Below are 20,472 nucleotides of genomic sequence, written 5' to 3'. Positions count from 1 at the left end.
CTATGTAGATGACACCATTCTAGCATGCTCTGATTCTTCTTGTGCTGATAAGGTACAATTGACATCGAGTTCTTTATTAAAATTAAAGATGCTTGGTTCTCTCAAATACTTCTTAAGCTTGAAAATTGCTAAATCAACCAAGGTGTCTCTTTGAGTAAGAGAAAATGTACTTTATCAATACGTGATGATACTCATGTTTTGGGTAGCAATCAACTACATTACCTATGGATCCTAATTTAAAATTTAGTCTGAATGATGGTGACCATATTGATAATCCCTTTGTGTATAAAAGATTAATTGGAAGAATTATGTATTTGATAATTTCTAAACCATACATTACTTTTGCAGTTCATAATCTTAATCAATACATGCATATTCCATTAACCACACATTTAGTTGTAGTCCATCATCTATTACAGTACTTGGAGTTGAGGTCAAGGTCTCTTTTTCCCTGCGAACAACTAATTCCATCTTTCAGTATATGCTGATGCAAACTAGAGTAATTGTTTAGATACCAAAAAATCAACTACTGGTTTTTGTGTTTTTCTGGGTGATTCTCTAATTTTCTGGAAGTCTATCAAACAAGGTACTATGTCCAAGTTTTCAACAAAATTAGAATATCGTGCTTTATCTTCTTGGAGTGAAGTAGTCTGGTACAACGATTATTCAAACACTTTGAAATTTTAATTGACACAACTATGCTCTTTTATGATAAATTCACGCACCTTGCTTTTAATCCGTCTCACCATGGAAGGTCCAAATATATAGATATTGAATTTCACTTCACTCGTGAACTTGTTCAAAAACAACTTTTGACTCACAAATATATCAAAATTGAGCATGAAAAAGCTAATATATTCACCAAGGTCATTCCTTCTACTACATTCAATCGTTTCATTGGCAAGTTGGGAATGCTCTGATGGGAAAAACGCACGCGGAAGCAACACACACAATCACGAATCAACTGTAGAAAATAAACAACACATGATTTAACGTGGTTCAGTCGCCAACTGCAACCTACATCCACACAGGCAACCACTAGGTTTTCATTCTATCCTGTTGCACACCAATTACAAGTACAATGATCTCTTTAAATAGAGATTACAAAAGGGACACAATGATTAAGCCCACTCACTAAACATGGTGCCTAGGTAGCCCAACCCAATTGGTCATGGCTTCATACCCAACAATCTCCCACTTGAAGCCATGGAACAATGTTCACTTGCGCTTCAACTGTGTACAATGATTAAGCCCACTCACTAAACATGTGTCTAGTCAGCCCAACCCAATTGGTCTTGACTTCATGCCCAACAATCTTCCACTTGAAGTCACGGAACAATGTTCACCACGCTTCAACTGTGTACATGTACTTTTGTAATCTGTCGATGAAACTCAATGTTCCACCTCTAGTTGCCACCAACCTTCTTAATCATTTTGAAGACTTTGTTAAAAATCTCATGAGTTTCAATACGTCAGTCACTGACCCGTTCTCTATTCCTACCGGCTCCCACTTACAGGAACTGTCGGATCTTGGAATAGCCTGAGAACAAACATACTCCATACTCGACAAGAAATTTTCTGGAGATGTTTCAACAGCTGGAATACTGGTTCTCCTAACCCACTGTCGTCTAGGAACCTCAGTTGAAGCACGACCCGTGCTCCCACTGCCATAACTACCTCTGACTGGTCTACCTGAACCTTTCCATGCTCGTTCATCCTGAATCTGACCTGTGGCTCTGGGTTTCTCTCTTGTAAAGACAACCCTCTTCTGCCCACGAGATTCTGTGAACCTGTCTTTGTTTATCTTCTGAACTGGGACAGTCACTCCCTCAGACGGTAATCCGACCATATACGGCGAACCTTTCTTTCTTTCGTGGGCCATGACAAGATTTTCCTTGACGACCTTCCACTGCTGATTTCCGAACTTCACTTCATGTCCTTGTTTGTCCAACTGCCTAATAGAAATCAAACTTTTCATCAAGCTTGGAACAACTCTGACATCCTTTAAAGTCCAAAAACCAACTGGTGTCTTCAACACTATGTCACCCATGACCATAACATCAAGAGTTCAGTTGTCCGCTAGTCTTACCTTTCCAAAGTCTCTAATAACTAGATTCTGCAATGCTTCAGAATCCATGACCTAGGAATCCACATTGCTATTCGCACAACAGACTAAAAGGTTCTCGTCTGTGAAGTCTTATGCAATGTTGACTTATTTATCATTTGGGCATTGATTCCTGAAATGCCCCACCTCTTTGCAGTTCCAACATGTTACACTTGAGCAATCCTGAGTCTTTGACTGCCTCCTTCTTTAGTTCTTGCTCCCATTATCTCTGATATTTTTCTTACCTCTGATGACATATAACGATTCACTACATAATTCCCCAAGACTCCTTCTTCGGACATCCTCGCCAAGAATGAGATCACGAATCTTCTCAAAAGTGAATTCATTGAATCCCGCTGAACTGGTAACTACTGTAACCGTTCTGGACCAACTGTCAGGAAAAGACAATAGCAGTAGTAAAGCTTGAACTTCATCATCGAACTTAATGCCCACTAACATAAGTCTGGCTAAGATCGAATTCATTTTATTGATGTGCTCAGTAACTGAACTGTCTTAACTTCGTGCTGTAGCGAAAAACAGCCACACCCCGCGCCTAGCACCGCACCGTCATTGCTGCACCAGCAGAAAATGCACGTGCCACCTTGCATCTTTCGTCACTGCCATCGCACTGCACCTCCGTGCCATCTCGCTCAACGCAAGCACCCGTACCTGTTCGCCGCGAAACGCGATCTACCGTCGCACTGGCGCACTTTGTTGCACTGCCTGGACACGACCCTACTGCGAGCAAGCACCTGCACAACGTTGCGAGCCGCCACCACTCTTGTCGCGACCCACACCACTACACGTCACACCGCCTACTGCGCGCGCCTGCCGCAAGTCGCAGGTCTGGGCTGTCGCTAATCCTGGGCCACCGTGAAACCCTAACTTTGGGACGCCGCTGCAGCCGTAATTTTCACGTCTCGTTGATTAATTTTTGCTAATCGGATCTCTAGTGTGTAAATGAACCAAGGCTCTTGATACCACTTGATGGGAAAAACGCACGCGGAAACAACACACACAATCATGAATCAACTGCAAAAAATAAACAACACATGATTTAACGTGGTTCGGTCGCCAACTGCAACCTACATCCACACGGGCAACTATTAGGTTTTTATTCTATCCTGTTGCACACCAATTACAAGTACAATGATCTCTTTAAATAGATATTATAAAAGGGACACAATGATTAAGCTCACTCACTAAACATGGTGGCTAGTCAGCTCAACCTAATTGGTCTTGGTTTCATACCCAACTTAATCAATATTTATTCTCCAACTTGAGGAGACATTAGATAAAATTCAATTAGATATTATAGATATTATATATAATCATTTATTTAATTTTCAAATATTATATATAATAAATTATTTAGTTTCTAGATGTTATATATAATCTGATTATTTTCCTGTTAGTATGTTTGCTATTACATATTACATATAGTTTTTACTTTTATGTAAGCAATACATTTGGTTATGCTTCCTTAGTTTCCTTACTTTCGTGTGGTGTTTCATTCCAAAAGGATGAAGAAAAACTGACTTGTTCAGCTACGGAGAACGTGTGCATTAAATGCTATGCTAAATCGCAGAGAGTATCATTGTTAGTTAGAAGTTGACTTGCATTAAGTGATATGCAACTTGCATATGACTCAGTCTTTTGCTATCATTAATTCAAACAAATAGACGTTCATCATCAAAAGCTATTATTAACTTCATTTGCAATACATTACCTGCGAATGTGAAGCATGCTCTGAATGATGTAACCATCAAATTATGCAGTAACTGAGTCCTGAATGAGGTGTTTTGTTTAGCTCACTCACTGTGTATTTTCACAGTTGCTACTGCTGTTGTTAATGGTAGATGACTTCTCAGACTGCAGAAGTGGAACAATCAACTCATAATGAGGGAGTGCTTCAGTTTTTGTGCCTCAGTTTGTTGATATATCTTAACAATGTAATTTAACAGAAGCGGTTACAGGAACAACGAATGGAAGGCTTTACCTTGCTTCTGTTCGGCCTTGCCATGCTGAAAACTTTAGCAGCCGCTACTCTGAGAGACACTATTAATACCATGCAACCTGTCAATGATGGGCAGATCATAGTTTCAGCTGGAGAAGTCTTTGCATTAGGATTCTTCAGTCCAAGCAATTCAAAAAGCCGTTATCTTGGAATTTGGTACTACAAAATCCCAATACAAACTGTAGTATGGATTGCCAACAGAGACAACCCTCTTACTGACTCATCAGGGGTTTTGAAGCTCAATGAAACTGGACTTCTAGTCCTTCTCAACCATAACAAGAGTGTCATCTGGTCTTCCAGCACAACAAGGTCAGCACATTATCCTATTGGAAAGCTTTTGGATTCTGGAAATTTCATCGTGCAGGATGGAAACAACAATAATGACCCAAAAGATTTTCTGTGGCAAAGTTTTGATTATCCTGTAGACACATTCTTGCCATAACAGAAGTTAGGAAGAAATTTAATTACGGGCCTCAATCGATATCTATCATCATGGAATAGCTCTGATGATCCGTCCCGAGGTAAATACAGTCATCAAATTGATACTGCTGGATATCCACAATTTGTTATGAGAGAAGGCACAGTCAAGAGATTTCGGTTTGGATCTTGGAATGGTATTCAGTTTAGTGGGGCGCCTCAGGTCAAACAGAATAGTATATTTAGATTCAATTTTGTCTCTAATGAGGAAGAGATATATGTTAAATATGATCTTATCAACAAGTCAGTTCTGCATAGGTTGGTATTAGCAACGGATGGATTTCTTACTGGCATTAGTTGGAGTGATGAAGAAAATGTATGGAGAGAGTTTGCAATAGTTCCTGTGGATGACTGCGATTACTATGAAAAATGTGGAGCACATGCTAGGTGTAATATAAACAATTTCCCTCCATGTAATTGCTTGGAAGGATTTGTGCACAGTAGGCAATATACAAATGGTGGTTGTGTGAGGAGAACTTCACTGAGTTGCTATGGAGATGGATTTTTAAAGTTTTCAGGGTTAAAATTACCTGACACAGAGAGGTCCTGGTTTGATAGAAGCATTAGCCTTGAGGATTGCAGGATCTTGTGCATGAAGAATTGCTCATGTACAGCTTATTCAACCTTGGATATCAGTAAAGAATCGACTGGGTGTTTAGTCTGGTTTAACGATCTGATTGACATAAAAGAATTCACTGAATCTGATCAAGATATATACATAAGGATGGCAGGGACAGAAGTAGGTACGAGATTGTCTCTCAATTGAGAATTTCTTTCTCTTTCTTCTTCTTTCTTTATTTAGTTATCTTCTGTGATATCTCATTAACGTCTCTTTCTCTCAGAAGCTATTCAAAGTATGCAATCACATAAATCCAACAGTAGGAAACAAAAGACTATTATCATAAGCTGTGTGTTGTCTATTGGAATTTTACTCCTATGCTTAACCTTCATCATTCATAGACAGTGGAGGACATGGCAGAAAGGCAGTTAAGTAGTTCTTACACTTACTGACTTGTTTGTCTTGATTCTTCAATACATTATCCACAAAATAGGATCACCTCTATTATCTTAACTGCATAGGGTTTCTCTTTCTCTCCTTGAGTTTTGTTTAAATTCTACAATAATATACACTTCGTTATTCACAAGTAGATTAAATCATGAAAAGACATTTGGTGTGGGGTAGATAAAGGTAGAAGAGTATGGAAGATAAACCATGTTGTACATTTTAAACTCTTTATCTTTACACATCAATTGGCAATTACTACAATGCAGGAAAAATGAAAAACGATCTAGAAGAAGATGCAAGTGTAATGAATGAGCAGGGGAACGAAGATGTAGAGTTACCAATGTTTGATTTGTCAACAATTAGGTCTGCGACGAAAAACTTTTCACTTGACAATAAACTAGGGGAAGGTGGTTTTGGATCTGTTTATAAGGTAATGAAATTATAAAATGTGGCCCTGATCCTAGAATGATTGATATTAATAAACATTATTTCGTGAAGTGTTTTAATCTTACTTGTATATAATCTATAATTGTCTAGATATGTCAATTTCATGAGACAGTTCTGTGGTTCAATAGTTTGTGTGAAAGAAGTTATCTTTTTGAATTTTAAATGATTAGTTTAGGTGCTGATGGATTTAGTTTGATTCAGCCTTATGCATTTAAAAACTTCAGTAGGGCATTTATACTTGTTCTCATCACCAACATATGCATAACTTAAGAACCATGAATACTTTGTTGGTTATTTCCATTACATATTTAAACCTATATTGCTCGAACCAGATTTGTTATCCTGTTTTATCAGCTAAACATGCCCTTGACTTGAAATGTGCAAACACGTTATTAGTAACAAGAAATTGTAAAACTTTTAGCCATTCTCTTCTCCTTTTGCACGAATTTAACTTAACTAGGTAGATACAAAGCAGCTACTATTTTCCAATTGAGATGTCTTTTCCTGATACCAATTAACTTGGTTCATCATATATCACCTTGTTGTTTCTAGAAAAAAAACTCCCAACAATTTTGTATTCTTCAAAACATATTATTCAATATTAGGACACACTGAATGACCAAATTTAAGGAAATTTACCTCTAATATGGATCTTTTTCAATGAAAAATTCTTTATAACTTTCAGGGCATCCTGGAGGATGGAAGAGAAATAGCTGTCAAGAGAGACTCGAAGAACTCAAGCCAGGGACTTCGGGAGTTCAAAAATGAAGTTATGCATATTGCAAAACTTCAGCATAGGAATTTAGTGAGGCTACTGGGGTACTGCATTCAATCAGGAGAAAGATTGCTTGTTTATGAATTTATGGCAAACAAAAGCTTGGATTCCATCATATTTGGTTTGTTTCCAAAGAAACCTTCATTCATTAATTGTTTAATTCATTTGGAATTATATTCCCATTTGTTGAATGGCTTATTCTTTGTTTCAAGATCACTGCAATGAAAAAAAATCGATCTAAAACGTAAATGAATTTTCCTCTGACCTGTTGTTCATGGCGTGCGTAATAAATGCTTCTTGCATTGAAGTTTGTTACTCTTTTACCTAGAAAAACTTTATTATGGTTTCCACTAAAATCTGTACCATCGTTCAAACTTTAGAATCTTACCTGAAAAAGAGTCCAACATGGCAACTTTTTTCGCAGATGAAAAGAAGAGCGTATTACTAGATTGGCCAAGGCGCTTGCACATTGTCAATGGGATTGCTAGAGGGCTTCTGTATCTTCATGAAGATTCAAGGCATAGAATAGTTCACAGAGATCTCAAAGCTGGGAATGTCTTGTTAGATTGTGAAATGAACCCCAAAAATCTCAGACTTTGGATTGGCCAGAAGCTTTGGAGGAAATGAAACTGAAGCAAACACAAGTTGGAACCTAGTAAGTGCCTGATGACACCTCTATGGTATGAATTGCTTTGTATTAAAATGACTTTTGGTTCATGTAATGTGCAGTGGCTATATGCCGCCAGAGTATATAATTGATGGAGCTTATTCAACAAAGTCGGATGTTTTCAGCTTTGGTGTGTTGATACTGGAGATAGTGAGTGGGAAGAGAAATAGAGGATTCGGTAATCAAGATAATCTTCTGGCACATGTAAGAATGAAATTCAATTTTAACCATCTTTAACATGTTTGTGCTGTTATTAATCAAATGGTTTGAAAAATACGCAGGCATGGAGACTATTTACTGAAGGCAAAAGCACTGAAATAGTTGATGCAACAATAAGAGACTCACTCAATCTATCTGCAGCTGTCAGATTAATTCATGTGGGGCTACTTTGTGTGCAACTATGTCCAGATGACAGACCAAGCATGTCCTCTGTGGTTCTGATGCTGAGCAGTGAATCTACGTTGCCTCAGCCAAAATTGCCTGGACTTTTTACAACCAGGAACCTGGTTGGGGACAGTTCTTCATCAGGCAGTTATAAGCAATACTCAAATAATAACATGACAGTTAGCACAATGTCTGCGAGATAGGTTGCATTTCAAACTTAAACTTAATATTGGAGGAGTTCAATGTGTGCATATCTATGCACTGAGTAAAAGAAATGTTTTTCATATGTAGCTATTTCTCTGTGAGACCGACACAAATTATTAAACTTAAGAAGAAAAGTAAAAACATGACACTGAAAGGACAGAGATTAAAAATGTAAACCTCCTCTTTGATTTTCTGAATGTGGTTGTCACCTTAGTCCATGAACATGACAAGAAGTCAAAAATATATGTATTCCGTCCAAACATTAACACGTGTTTATTATCTTTAACTAAATGTCTTACATGGCATGTTTATTTAACTAACCTTGTTGACATAATATAATTTATAATTGTTAGTATTAAAAGATTTATTTTTCCATTTGAATAGTCAATAATTATTATCTTTAATTCTAGTTTTGAATATAATTTATACTATGATTTAAATGTAAATTATAGTATAGGTTATATGAGAGAGAATGTAGAATTTGAGAAGTTTATTGTAAGACTATTTAGAGAGATTGTAATTTTATTTGAAAAGTAGTGGTGAAATAAAATTTATATTCTTTGTTCACAAATATCTTGTTCTGTTCTATTCCCTCAACACCAACAATTAGTATCAAAGCTATTTTCTTGAGGGATCTGTGAGGTTAGTAGACTGCACCAATGGAAGTAGAGTGCACCAATGGAAGGAGGATCAAATTTTTCAATAATGGCAACACCTATCTTTGATGGAGACAATTATCAAATGTGGGTTGTTGGTATGGAGACCTACCTAGAAGCATTGGATTTATGGGAAGCTGTAGAAGAGGACTATGAAATTCAGTCCCTTCTAGAAAACCCTACGGTGGCACAAATAAAATCATAGAAGGAAAAAAATATGAAGAGATAAAAGGCAAAAGCATGCCTATTTGTAGTTGTATCTCCTATGGTATTCACAAGAATAATGTCCTTGAAGTCAGCAAAAGCAATATGGGATTACCTCAAGGTAGAATATGAAGGTGATGAGAGGATTCGTGGAATGCAAGCCCTGAATCTAATAAGGGAGTTTGAATTGCAGAGAATGAAGGAGTCGAAATCCGTAAAAGAGTACTCGGACAAACTTCTAAGTATTGCCAACAAAGTGAGGTTGCTTGTATTTGTGTTAAAAGATTCAAGAATTATGGAAAAACTACTTGTAACAGTTCCAGAGAGGTTTGAAGCCACCATATATAACAACCTTGGAGAATACAAAGGACCTATCAAAAATTTCTCTCGCAGAGCTCTTAAATACTTTACAAGCACAAGAACAAAGGAGAGCCATGAGACAAGATGGAGAAACAAAGGTAGAAATTATTCCCCTTGTAAGCATTGCAACAAGTTAGGTCATCGACCATTTTTTAAGTGTTGGAGAAGACCTAATGCTAAGTGCAATCAACTTGGGCATGAAGCAGTCATTTGTAGAAACCAAAGTGAGAAACAAGATGTAGATGCTCAAATTGCAAATAAGGAGGAGGATGTACTTTTTCATGCAACTAGTTTTTGCAGCAATATTTCAAGTGCATCTTGGCTAATTGACGGTGGCTGCACCAACCACATGACACATGACACATGACAAGGAACTCTTCAAAGAATTGAGAACTACTAAGATTAAAAGGGTGAGGATTGGAAATGGTGAACACCTGACCGTAAAAGGAAAAGGCACAGTAGCTATCACAAGCTATAAAGGTATAAAAATCCTTACGGATGTTCTTTTTGTGCCAGAGATTGATCAAAATCTTTTGAGTGTTGGTCAATTGTTGGAAAAAGGCTATAGAGTGATGTTTGAAAATAAACATTGCTTAATCAAAAAGATGTTGATGGCAGAGATTTGTTTAAAGTTGAAATGAAGGGAAAAGTTTTGTTCTCAATCCAATGGAGGAGGAGCACATGGCCTTTAAATCCAAAGAAAGTGTCACTGAAATTTATGTACCTGACTTGAAAAGTAATATTCTCATTATGGGACAATTATTGGAGAGTGCTGAAGCAACATTTGATAACCTGGAAAAAAGGTTTACAAAATTGGAAGAAAAATATGTTGATATGGAGAAAGACAAGGAAGCTAGATTCAATCAAGTTGAAGAGCTCCATTTGTTGCTTTTGGCACAAAAAGAAAAGGTTAATGAATTACAATTCAAATTAAAAGCCTCTTTTGATTCATGTGTTTTACTTGAAAATAGTGGTTTTGATTTAGGAGAAGACCATAAATGGAATGGTGTTGAAACATCATCTGAAAGGGATATATGGTCTAATCATTATGTTTAAAGCTCATTGAAGCCATAGTCTTTCTTAAATCTTTTAATTCAAAGGGTGAAAGTGAAGAAGATTTTGTTTGGAAAATTAAAAGTAATTCAATTCAAAATTCTGCACGGATTGACGCAGTGAAGAAAGCTGAAGTTGCTTCTAATCTAGAAAAAATATTGGAGGCAGTTGGGAGTTGGGGTAAGGAAAAATATAAAATTGAAAGTGTGAGCGATGACAATAAAAAAAAACAATCTGAATGAATGATATGAAAGGTTTGAGTTTAAAGGGGAATTTGTTAGCATTAAACTCAAAGTCGTCATCAGTTTTATTTTAGCATTTGAATAACCAATAATTATTATCTTTAATTCTAGTTTTGAATGTCATTTATACGATTTAAATGTAAATTATAGTATAGGTTTTATGAGAGAGAATGTAGAATTTGAGAAGTATATTGTAAGACTATTCAGAGAGATTGTATTTTTATTTGAAAAATAGTAGTGAAATAAAATTTATATTCTTTGTTCACAAATATCTTGCTCTGTTTTATTCCCTCAACACCAACAATAATAATATAATGTATAGACTAGTCCGTGTCTTATATTTTAGAGATTATACATATCAAAATATTCAATTTCCATATCTATATTTTTGTATCCTTGTTAGCATCCGTACATACACTCATGTATGTCTTGTCTCTACACATGATCCCTTTATATATAGAAAAAGCTTTCTACATAGATCAGACTTAGTGAGCTTAAATTATCCCACCTCTTCAAGAGTGAAGACGAATTCACCATGCGTTGGAAGCTTTTCAATTACTTGCATTAATATTTGGAAAATTTGGATTGATGTTTCCCACAAATTCCATGTCGGATTATCATGCAAGTGAAAAAAAATTTCCCTCTCTCTAAGAGGCTTACAGGTGTTCATGCTCAGGACACAGAATGTGTATTTCATCTGGTGAAACTGAAATATCATATTTGAAAACATGGCAAGAGATTCTTCAACATGGTCATTAAGGGCAAGCCCAATTATCATTGATGTCCAGGTAAATTTATCTCTCATGCATTTTCCTCAAATGCATTTTCTGCTTTCCCAATATTCCTGCATTTAAGTATAATGTGCATTCCGAAAGAAAGTATCACTTATGCCAATGTTTGTATTTTCCAATCCCCTAGTTCAAGTGCTCCCAGATGGGCACATGATCTTAGATTAGAATGCTAATTTGCTGAACTTGTCAACAGGTTTCACATAAATCAACTATTTAAACCAAATTGGTCAAATCTGATGACAATATATACAGTAATATAAAAACTATAAAATGCGGTAGCTAATTCAATCAAATTTTGACTAATTTAGCCTCATTTACATTGAAATCTATAAACTTCATATATATAAATAAACTATCTTGCCTCCAACAATGAGATAGAAATACCATTGGTTGATTGCAGTTTACTATTTCCTGATGAAGAGCCAGATTGATGGGGATAAAAAGCAGGTTCCCTTGGCCTAGGCAGTGGTTTCTCACCATTCAGCATTAGAACTATTAATGACATGTCTGGTCTATCCTCTGCTCTGTCTTGTACACATAGAAGCCCAATGTGAATACATCTCAATACATTAGCTTCAGCAAGAGCTATTGAATCGCGTAGTGATTCATCTATCAAATCCATTGGTTTTTCTTCACACCAAAGTCTCCATGCCTATCGTCATCAAATTTAAATTGTCAATTTTGAGTTCACTGTGTTTGTATATATGTTTTGTATGCGTGTCAATACTCAAAATCATGACCAATAACGAAAAATATTCAGTAGCTTCTCTATAACGTGAATCAAAATGGAGAGGTTTTCAAACATGCTCTGAAGAATATGCCGATATAAAGGGTAGGGTATTGAGTGTGCTAGACTTACATGTCCAAGAAGGTCATGATCAAGATGGTCAAAATATTCCCTATTCTTTTTTCCACAAACTATCTCTAGTAATATAACACCAAAACTGAAGACATCAGATTTCACTGAGAAATTTCCACGGGCTGCATATTCTGGAGAAATATAACCACTACATTACAGAAAATGAAATGGAGATCAGAAAGGGGGAAGGGGGAAATTTTATGAAGATAAAGTAACAAATCAAATTATTTAAGCATGCATACTAAGTTCCCACTATTCTCTTTGTTTTGCCTTCAACTTCATCTCCTCCAAATGTTGTAGCGAGACCAAAGTCTGATATTTTTGAATTCATATTTTCGTCTAGAAGAATATTGCTGGTCTTGAGATCTCTGTGGATAATTCTTAATCTAGAATCTTCATGAAGATAGAGAAGTCCTCGGGCAATTCCACAAATAATTTGGAAGCGCTGAGCCCAATCCAGCAAACTTTTTCTAGCTTCATCTGAAAAAAATTCAGTTAGTTAGCATGAAGATGACTTGGTGATCATGGCAAGAGAAAACCAAGTGTTGGGTTGGGACGGGATAAAATTTCTGACCAAAAATAAAGTAGTTCAAGCTTCTGTTAGTCATGAATTCATATATCAAGATCCTCTCATCATCTTGAATGCAACACCCAAGAAGCTTCACAAGGTTTCGGTGCTGAAGATTAGCAATTAGCACAACTTCGTTTATGAATTCCTTTGGTCCTTGTCCTGAAGTATTGCAAAGCCGCTTCACAGCTATATCTTGGCCATTTGCCAAAGTACCCTGACAATCATTTTATTAGAAAGTTATTCACAGAAGATAAATCCAATGGCAAGATATAAGTTTAATCAAATTACCTTGTAAACTGGTCCAAATCCACCTTCTCCCAATTTATGAGTAATGCAAAAGTCATTGGTTGCATTAGCTATGGTTGAAAAATCAAATATTGGAATGTCAATGTCTTCCTTCTGTGTCTTATCAGTGTGATTCTTCCAGCTACCTATAGAAAATGAATGTATATAAATAGGTTCTATCAGAAGAGGAAAATCTAATGGTTACCAAACCTTGTAATTGTCAGGAAATAATATTTGCAGTAAAATAACTACTAATTTTACCTGGCTTCTCAAGCTTTTTCCTCCGAAGTGTAACTCCCAATAATATCATGACAACAATAAATACAGTACAACCTACAAGAATTCCTGCGAGCTGCTTCTTGTTTAAGCCTTTTTTATGACCTGATAAAATAAAAACGCTGTTAACCAACACCAAATTTTGAGCAATTTAGAAATCCCAAACGATAAGGTATCTAAAGCACATATTCACAATGAAAGTTGATGGCAGTTAGATATGCTTCCTGATCATAATTTTCTTTTTATGCTAAGTAGTATTGTATAACGTTCTCTAATGTTCATCATATTCTTACATGTTGTATTATCTACCTGCAACAAGGATGAAATTAATAACATGCATCCAAAAAACTGTCAGGCAACCAACATAATTTGCAGCTTAGTAAGAAGTAGAATTTATATATTTTTACTCTGCAGAGGTTAAACCAAGTTCTGCAACAAACGAAGGTAGATGGAAATAAAGTATTAGCACCTAGATCTGAAGCTGCCACTCTTATGAAAAGATCTTGTCCTCCAGTGGTTAGTTTTCTCACATCCACAATGTTATTAAACCAAAGCAAGCATCCACTTCCACCATCTCTGATATCTAAATTTGCAAAAGCTGTACAGGAACAGTTTTTCAGACAGAAATTCTTACATTCCTCAAGGTTCATGCTTCTGTCAAACCATGAGGTTGATGTATCCGGCAACTTCATTCCCTGATACTTCAGAAATCCATCACTATTGGCACAATCTAAATTAACTCTCCCAACACACCCATCAGACCAGTTTTGTGCATTCCATTTTTCTTGAGATCTGGGAATGAAACCCTGAAGGCACTCACATGTTGGAGATCTATTTACATCACAATTAGAATTCACACCACAAACGGCATAATTATCACACTGGTCTCCGGGGCCAGAGTAGAAAAGCTGCCAACTATTTGTCAAATCAGACAAAACGAAACGTTGTATTTGACCAGATAACGTGATCATGTATCTAGAAACAATTGACTTGTTCAGTAGTTCATATCCATAAGAAACTTCTTTCTCAGTTATAACAAAAGAGAAATTAAAGATTTTGTACAACGTTTCAGAAGGGATCCCAGATAAAATATTGCCATTCCATGAACCTGGTCTGTATAACAATATGCCTCCCTTGGTAATCACCACTTGAGGAAACCCACGAGTATCTATGTGATATGAATACACACCTCTACCAGGATCTTCTGTGTCTCTCCAAGATGTCAGAGATGTAAAACTACCATTTACCATGCTACTTCGAAGTCTCATCCCTGGCAACAAAGTGTCCCCAGGAAGATCAAAACTCTGCCATAGAAGATTCTCTTGGTTGCTTTCTTCTTTCACAACAAGGTTTCCAGTCTCCAAAAGCTGCACAATAGGCTTCTTTGCAGCTGCTGATGTATTGGAAGACCAGACTATGGCCCCTGAACCATTCAAAATAATAAGATTTCCCCCATCAGTTACATTCAAAACTCCTGAGGAGTTTCCAACTGGAGTATCTCTATTGGCTATCCATACAACTGTTCTTGGAGAAATATCCTTGTACCATATACCAAAGTATTTGCCACTATGATCTCCAAAGTCGAAGAACCCTGCTTCAAAAGTCCCTTCTGCTGAAACTAGAGTCTCATTATCCTTCACTGATTGGCCTGGAGCAATGGTTTCAAGGGTGCTGAAGCCTGGTATGAAATGCAACAGAAGAGACCACAAAACCAAAGCCTTTAAGCTTTCCATTCATTGCTTCTTGGATTAGAGGTTCCTCTAAATTTCTCTAGTGCTTTTCAAATTCTTCAAAGATTAGCTACATAATTGGATCATTTTCCTCTACTCCATATCTACACAAAATTTGACTGTTATTTATTATTTTAAAGTATCAAAGACTATTCAACATGATGACTTCTTCCGAGGAAAAAGGGAAAGATTTGATATTAAGAACAAGAGATGAAGACACCCTCCAACCTTTATATGCTGTACTGTTCATCTTCCTAATTCATATTTAACTTAATCTTAGAATCCTTACTTATGGATATGAATTTATAAAATTATTATGCTAAATCAGACGGAAATGTCACCCTTGTACATGACATTTATTGTCAATATCCACGTTCTGATTAATATTTTATAAACCAAATGATCAATTGATAAATAATTAAATAAATCAAATATTTTTTTTACAGAAAACTAAATCAATTATTAAACCTTGATGGATCAAACAGTTTCTAACTTCGAAATACTTCGAAGCATGCTTGTCTGCTAAAAGAATGTTCTAGTGTAATTTTTTGTTAAATTGGAAAAGGTAGACAATGTGTTTAGGACAAAATAAAAAAATAAAAGTGTTTTTTACAAATTTATCTATTTAAAAATTAATTGTATTTTATGAAATAGCTTATTTCATTTTTCTTAAAAAAGTTTATGAAAATATTTATCAAGCATATTCTCCAAAGCTGAAGGAATGTTTATTATTTTATGATAGTTTGATAGGTAGAAGTTATTTAAAATGTTATATTTCAACATGTACAGGTCAACAACTTGCGTATACTGTAAACTCATAATTTTATACGTAATGAGCAAGTACAGAGTATAATGAATTTTATTATGAAGAAATTCAAGTGCATCATCATTTCTTGTATAATATTATTTTTAAAGAATACAACTATTTTCTTATTCAAGATAACTAGATAACTCATGCGTTCCAGGATAAAATTATATATAGTATATTTTGAAAATATAATTACGTTAAAAAAAATTATTAAGCTGAATTATTAGATTTAATAATTAATTTTTTATTTTTTAAATCCAATTTTGAAACAAATTGTATTTGACACAAACTCATCTGAAATTGATCTCTGCTCAATTTGAAAACCTTTAGATTCATTTTTAAAATAAAGATAAAAATTGAAGATTTAAATTATAGCGTTTAATTTTAAAAAATATTACATTTTGTAATTCTCGTCTATTACTAATAACACCATTATGATCATTATTACTTTTAATCCAATAACCTTATGATCATTACTACTTTCAATCCAACTACACTACACCAACAAAATATTATTATCATACTATTATAAATATTATATTTTTTAAATATGTTTATTATAAATACTATATTTTTAAATATATTTAAGTATGTATTTAGTCTCTATGCGAGATTGAATTTCATCCCTATTGAATTTGTAGAGTTATTAAATCTTTATACTTTGAAGAATCATATAAGACATTCTCAAAAGTAGAACATGGTTTTTTTACGTGCCAAATAGAATTTTTTATGTTTTTATGTGCCAAATATAAGACATTCTCAAAAGTGATCTCTGACTTTGACTATTTATCCGCATCAACATGACTCTTTATTTTGATCAAAGTTCAACAACTAAAAACATATCTAATTATAATTTTTTTTAATCAGTCATATTTAACTCTAATAAACTATGAACTATTTATTTAATATTATTAATATTAATATTAATAATATAATTATTTAATATTAATATTATTATTAATATTAATATTAATATTCTTAATATTATTTTAACATTAATAATAATTATAATATTAACATTAATAATAATAATATTAAGTAAGTAGTTTATAGTTTATTGTAGTTAACTATAGTTGATTAGAAAAAATTATAGTTAAATATATTTTTAGTCAGTAAACTTTGACGTAAATTTTGATAAAGATGGAGAAACATACTTACTTGAACACATATTGTTGGCATTATTACATGACAAAATTGTTAACATCATCTGCAAAGAGAATGTCTTATATGAGTTTCAAATATGAGTTTCAAAGTGTAAGAGTTCAATAATTACAATTTCTTTTTTAACAAAATCTAATTTCACATCAAAATTGAGAGATTAAAAAGTATCTATCACTTTTAAATATTTCAAAAGAAAGCATAAAAAATAAATAAATTATATAAAAGAAAAACGTGTTGCTGCTAATTAAAAATCTAACATCTATTATTTTCTTAATCATTAAGAAATTATTTCTCTCTGCTTAGGGGAATCCTGTGGCAGTTACGCAACTGTTGGGGTTGGTGGATTTTGACCACCCTGCATGCTAGGGAGGAATCTTGTCTATGAAGAATTCATACTAAGGGAGGAATCCTTTTCATATTGGTAGTAGAAGGCTTGGCAGGTCTAGTAAGACAAGCTACTAAGGCGAATCTACTCTCTGGCCTTAAGATTGGGAGGAAGAAGGTTGAGTTGAGTATCCTGCAGTTCGCAGATGACACCATGTTCTTCTGTGAGGATTCCTACACCAATGTGGTGACGTTGAAGGCAATACTCAGGGGTTTTGAGTTAGCTTCAGGTCTGAAGATAAACTTTCACAAGTCAAAACTAGCAGGCATCAATGTCCAAAGTAACAACTTAGATTGCTATGCCAAGACCCTCAACTGTGCTCAAATGGGGATACCTTTCAAATATTTGGGCCTTGAAGTAGGAGGGAATCCTAGGACAAGCAAGTTTTGGGAGCCTGTGCTAAACAAGTTAAAAGACCGACTCAACGTGTGGAAGGGTAGATTCCTATCCATGGCAGGGAGGGTGTGCTTAATCAAATCGGTTCTCACCTCTGTCCCGCTTTACTACCTATCTATGTATAAAGCACCGGCGTCGATCTGCAAGAGTATCACCAGAATCCAAAGGAGGTTTCTTTGGGGTTGGGGGAAGGAGAAGACGTCTATCTCTTGGGTAAGCTGGGAAGTTGTGTGCAAAAATAGAGAGGAGGGTGGTCTGGGTGTGAGAGAGATTCGGAAGTTCAATGCAGCTCTTCTGGCTAAATGGAGGTGGAGATACATTTCGGAGGAGAAAGGGAGATGGAAGGAACTGCTAGATTCAAAGTATGGTTCGGAAGTGCAGATTCCGGTCAAACTTCAATCATGGTGGTGGAGAGACTTATACAAAGTATGTAGGGAGGGTGAAGGTGAAGGGTGGTTTTATAAAGAAATTGGATGGAAATTAGGATGTGGAGATAAAATTAGGTTCTGGGAGGATGTGTGGATTGGTAACTGTAATCTCAAAACTTTGTTCCCCAGATTATACTCGTTGTCTTTAAACCAGGGGCACAAGGTGGGAGAGGTAGGTGTGTGGGAAGTGTCGGGGTGGTGCTGGCGGTTAAGGTGGAGACGGGAAAGATTTGAGTGGGAATCCGCTCTAGTACAAGAACTTGAAGTGCTCATAACCACGACAACAATTCTTAAAGAAGAGAAGGACGTCCAGGTATGGGGGAACGAGGAGAAAGGGTGCTTCTCAGTCAATAATGCTTACGTGTGTCTATCAAAACAAGGAAGAGGGCCTCAACATGATGTCTTTAAGTCGCTGTGGGAAGCTAAGGCGTTCCCAAGTGCGGTGACTGTAGCATGGAGAACTATGATGGATAGACTTCCTACTAGAATATGTTTGAGAAGGAGAGGGGTGTTGATGGAAACAACCTTATGTGCTCTTTGCCAGACGAAGGATGAATCGTGTCAACATCTATTTTTGGATTGTAAATATGCTAATCAAGTGTGGTCCATGTGCTTCAAGTGGATTGGAATGTTGTCTGTTCAACACAATGATATAATGGCGCACTTCGAGAGCTTCAACCTGTTTCAGGTTAGTCATAATCAAAACCTGGTTTGGAAAGGGGTTTAGGCAGCGGTAGTCAGGTGTATTTGGGATCAGAGGAACTTGGTAGTGTTCAAACAAGGCGTTGTAGATGCAGAAGAAATTTTTCAGCAAGCACAAATTAAATCTTGGCAATGGCTAAAACATAAGACAAGTTCCTTTAACTACTCCTTAGTGGATTGGGTCCTGAATCCAATGTGCTGCATAAAATGCTACAAATAACCAGATCTTGGTGACATGCTCAGTGGAGGAAAGGAGGAGATGTTGCTAGCGTGGGAACAAGGCATTGGTAGTGTGCTGGTTGCAGGGTTTAGAGGCTGTTGACTAAAGGTTTTTAGTTTCCATTGGTCTTGTCCTGTTCTGTAGGTACCGGCTGAACTGGCCAACTTAGCTTCTCAGACAGATCGGTGGTGAATTGCCCCTGTCATGCTCATTGGATTGGAAGTTGTTGTCACAGCCATATTTGCGGGATGGTGATTTTAATTCACCTATGGAAGGTTGCAATGCAGCTGGCTATAGTGGGCGAACCTGAGCAAAGGAGTACCTCAGGGTTCTCCTTGGAAGGGTGAGGTCTATTGTTGGTGTAAGTAGCGGAAGGCAAGGGTTCTGGCTCTGGAGCATCTGAAGGACTGTTATGTGGAAGGATAATACTACAGTCGGTGATCGTCGAAGGTATGCAAGTCAACATGATCGCCGGTCGGTGAAGTGGTGCTTTACATAGGTTAACTTGATTGCCGATCGGTGAAGCGGCATGACCCATTTGTATGTAGTCGGTGATCGCCGATTGTGCAAAGCTCAACATGATCGCCGGTTGATGAAGCGGCGCTCTCCATCTCTGTGCAGACGGCGATCGTAGATGGCAGCACTCAACATGATCGCCGGTTATAAAAAACGGCGATGGTCAATATGATCACCGATCGAGGAAGCAGCGTTCCCCATATGCGGTGGATGTCGAAATGATGCAAAGGCTAACATGATCGCCGGTCGGTGGTCGCCGAAGTTATGCAAAGATAATCGCTAGTCGAGGAAGTGGCATGCTCTTTATGGATGTAGTCGGTGGTCGCCGAAGGCGATGTGCATGGGTAACTCGTTGCGTGGCGAGGTGAATGTAGTTTCGTGGTCTTCTATAAGGGTTAAGTTGGTTCTGTCTTAGGTGGTGAGTGAGGGTCTTTTGTGGTGGTTTTGTCTGTTGGGGTAAATGGGTAAACCATATTTGAGGTTGGCTCTTTTATGTCTAGCAGAATCGGTTTAGCTTATGCGTACAGTCTAGACTTTAAGGTCTGATGTATACGGGTTGGGACACCCCTAAAGTGTCTCTTTTAATTTTATTAATTCGTTGCTGATAAAAAAAAAAGAATTGGAATTGGAGTAGTGATCCTCTGGGACAAATTTCTCAGGTGTCGTTACCATGTGTAGGAAGTACTCCTGTTATGCTTCAACCCAGGTTGGTGCTAGAGGCTGATGACGTGCTTTTTTGAGGCAACTG

The 20,472-nt window shown here is 36.3% G+C and overlaps 2 protein-coding genes and 1 pseudogene across 3 annotated transcripts; 2 read left to right on the top strand and 1 right to left on the bottom strand.

Moving 5' to 3' along the window:
• Nucleotides 1-3,967: 3,967 nt before the first annotated feature.
• On the top strand, nt 3,968-8,244 carry LOC137835349 (G-type lectin S-receptor-like serine/threonine-protein kinase At4g27290; annotated as a pseudogene). Its single transcript, XR_016521246.1, has 7 exons — nt 3,968-5,341; nt 5,441-5,584; nt 5,871-6,034; nt 6,737-6,947; nt 7,251-7,481; nt 7,556-7,697; nt 7,775-8,244. The product of XR_016521246.1 is annotated as a G-type lectin S-receptor-like serine/threonine-protein kinase At4g27290 (transcript).
• A 542-nt stretch (nt 8,245-8,786) lies between these two features.
• LOC137834197 (uncharacterized) lies at nt 8,787-9,668 on the top strand. Its single transcript, XM_068642259.1, has 2 exons — nt 8,787-8,921; nt 9,033-9,668. The coding sequence occupies exons 1-2, from the start codon at nt 8,787-8,789 to the stop codon at nt 9,666-9,668; spliced, it is 771 nt and encodes a 256-aa protein (XP_068498360.1).
• Nucleotides 9,669-11,609: 1,941 nt separating this feature from the next.
• Nucleotides 11,610-15,313, bottom strand: LOC137835350 (G-type lectin S-receptor-like serine/threonine-protein kinase At4g27290). Its single transcript, XM_068643822.2, has 7 exons — nt 13,848-15,313; nt 13,364-13,483; nt 13,106-13,248; nt 12,821-13,031; nt 12,489-12,726; nt 12,247-12,394; nt 11,610-12,039 (listed from the first exon to the last, which is right to left on the bottom strand). The coding sequence occupies exons 1-7, from the start codon at nt 15,109-15,111 to the stop codon at nt 11,740-11,742; spliced, it is 2,424 nt and encodes an 807-aa protein (XP_068499923.1). The 5' UTR covers nt 15,112-15,313; the 3' UTR covers nt 11,610-11,739.
• Nucleotides 15,314-20,472: the final 5,159 nt, after the last annotated feature.

This window comes from Phaseolus vulgaris, chromosome 5 (assembly GCF_051622355.1).
Source record: "Phaseolus vulgaris cultivar YP4 chromosome 5, ASM5162235v1, whole genome shotgun sequence".
In the NCBI taxonomy this organism is placed as follows: domain Eukaryota; kingdom Viridiplantae; phylum Streptophyta; class Magnoliopsida; order Fabales; family Fabaceae; genus Phaseolus; species Phaseolus vulgaris.
The sequence above is the reverse complement of the archived record's forward strand: the minus strand, read 5'-3'. Positions and strand labels throughout refer to the sequence as shown.

What these genes read in the sequence shown, in the direction of transcription:
- LOC137835350 (XM_068643822.2), bottom strand. Translation starts at nt 15,111, where the DNA reads ATGGAAAGCTTAAAGGCTTTGGTTTTGTGGTCTCTTCTGTTGCATTTC. An exon ending in AGTGGCAGCTTCAGATCTAG is followed by an intron (nt 13,484 to 13,847) that starts GTGCTAATACTT and finishes TTATTTTATCAG; the next exon opens with GTCATAAAAAAGGCTTAAAC. An exon ending in CTTGAACTACTTTATTTTTG is followed by an intron (nt 12,727 to 12,820) that starts GTCAGAAATTTT and finishes AATTTTTTTCAG; the next exon opens with ATGAAGCTAGAAAAAGTTTG.
- LOC137834197 (XM_068642259.1), top strand. Translation starts at nt 8,787, where the DNA reads ATGGCAACACCTATCTTTGATGGAGACAATTATCAAATGTGGGTTGTT. An exon ending in CCCTTCTAGAAAACCCTACG is followed by an intron (nt 8,922 to 9,032) that starts GTGGCACAAATA and finishes ATGTCCTTGAAG; the next exon opens with TCAGCAAAAGCAATATGGGA.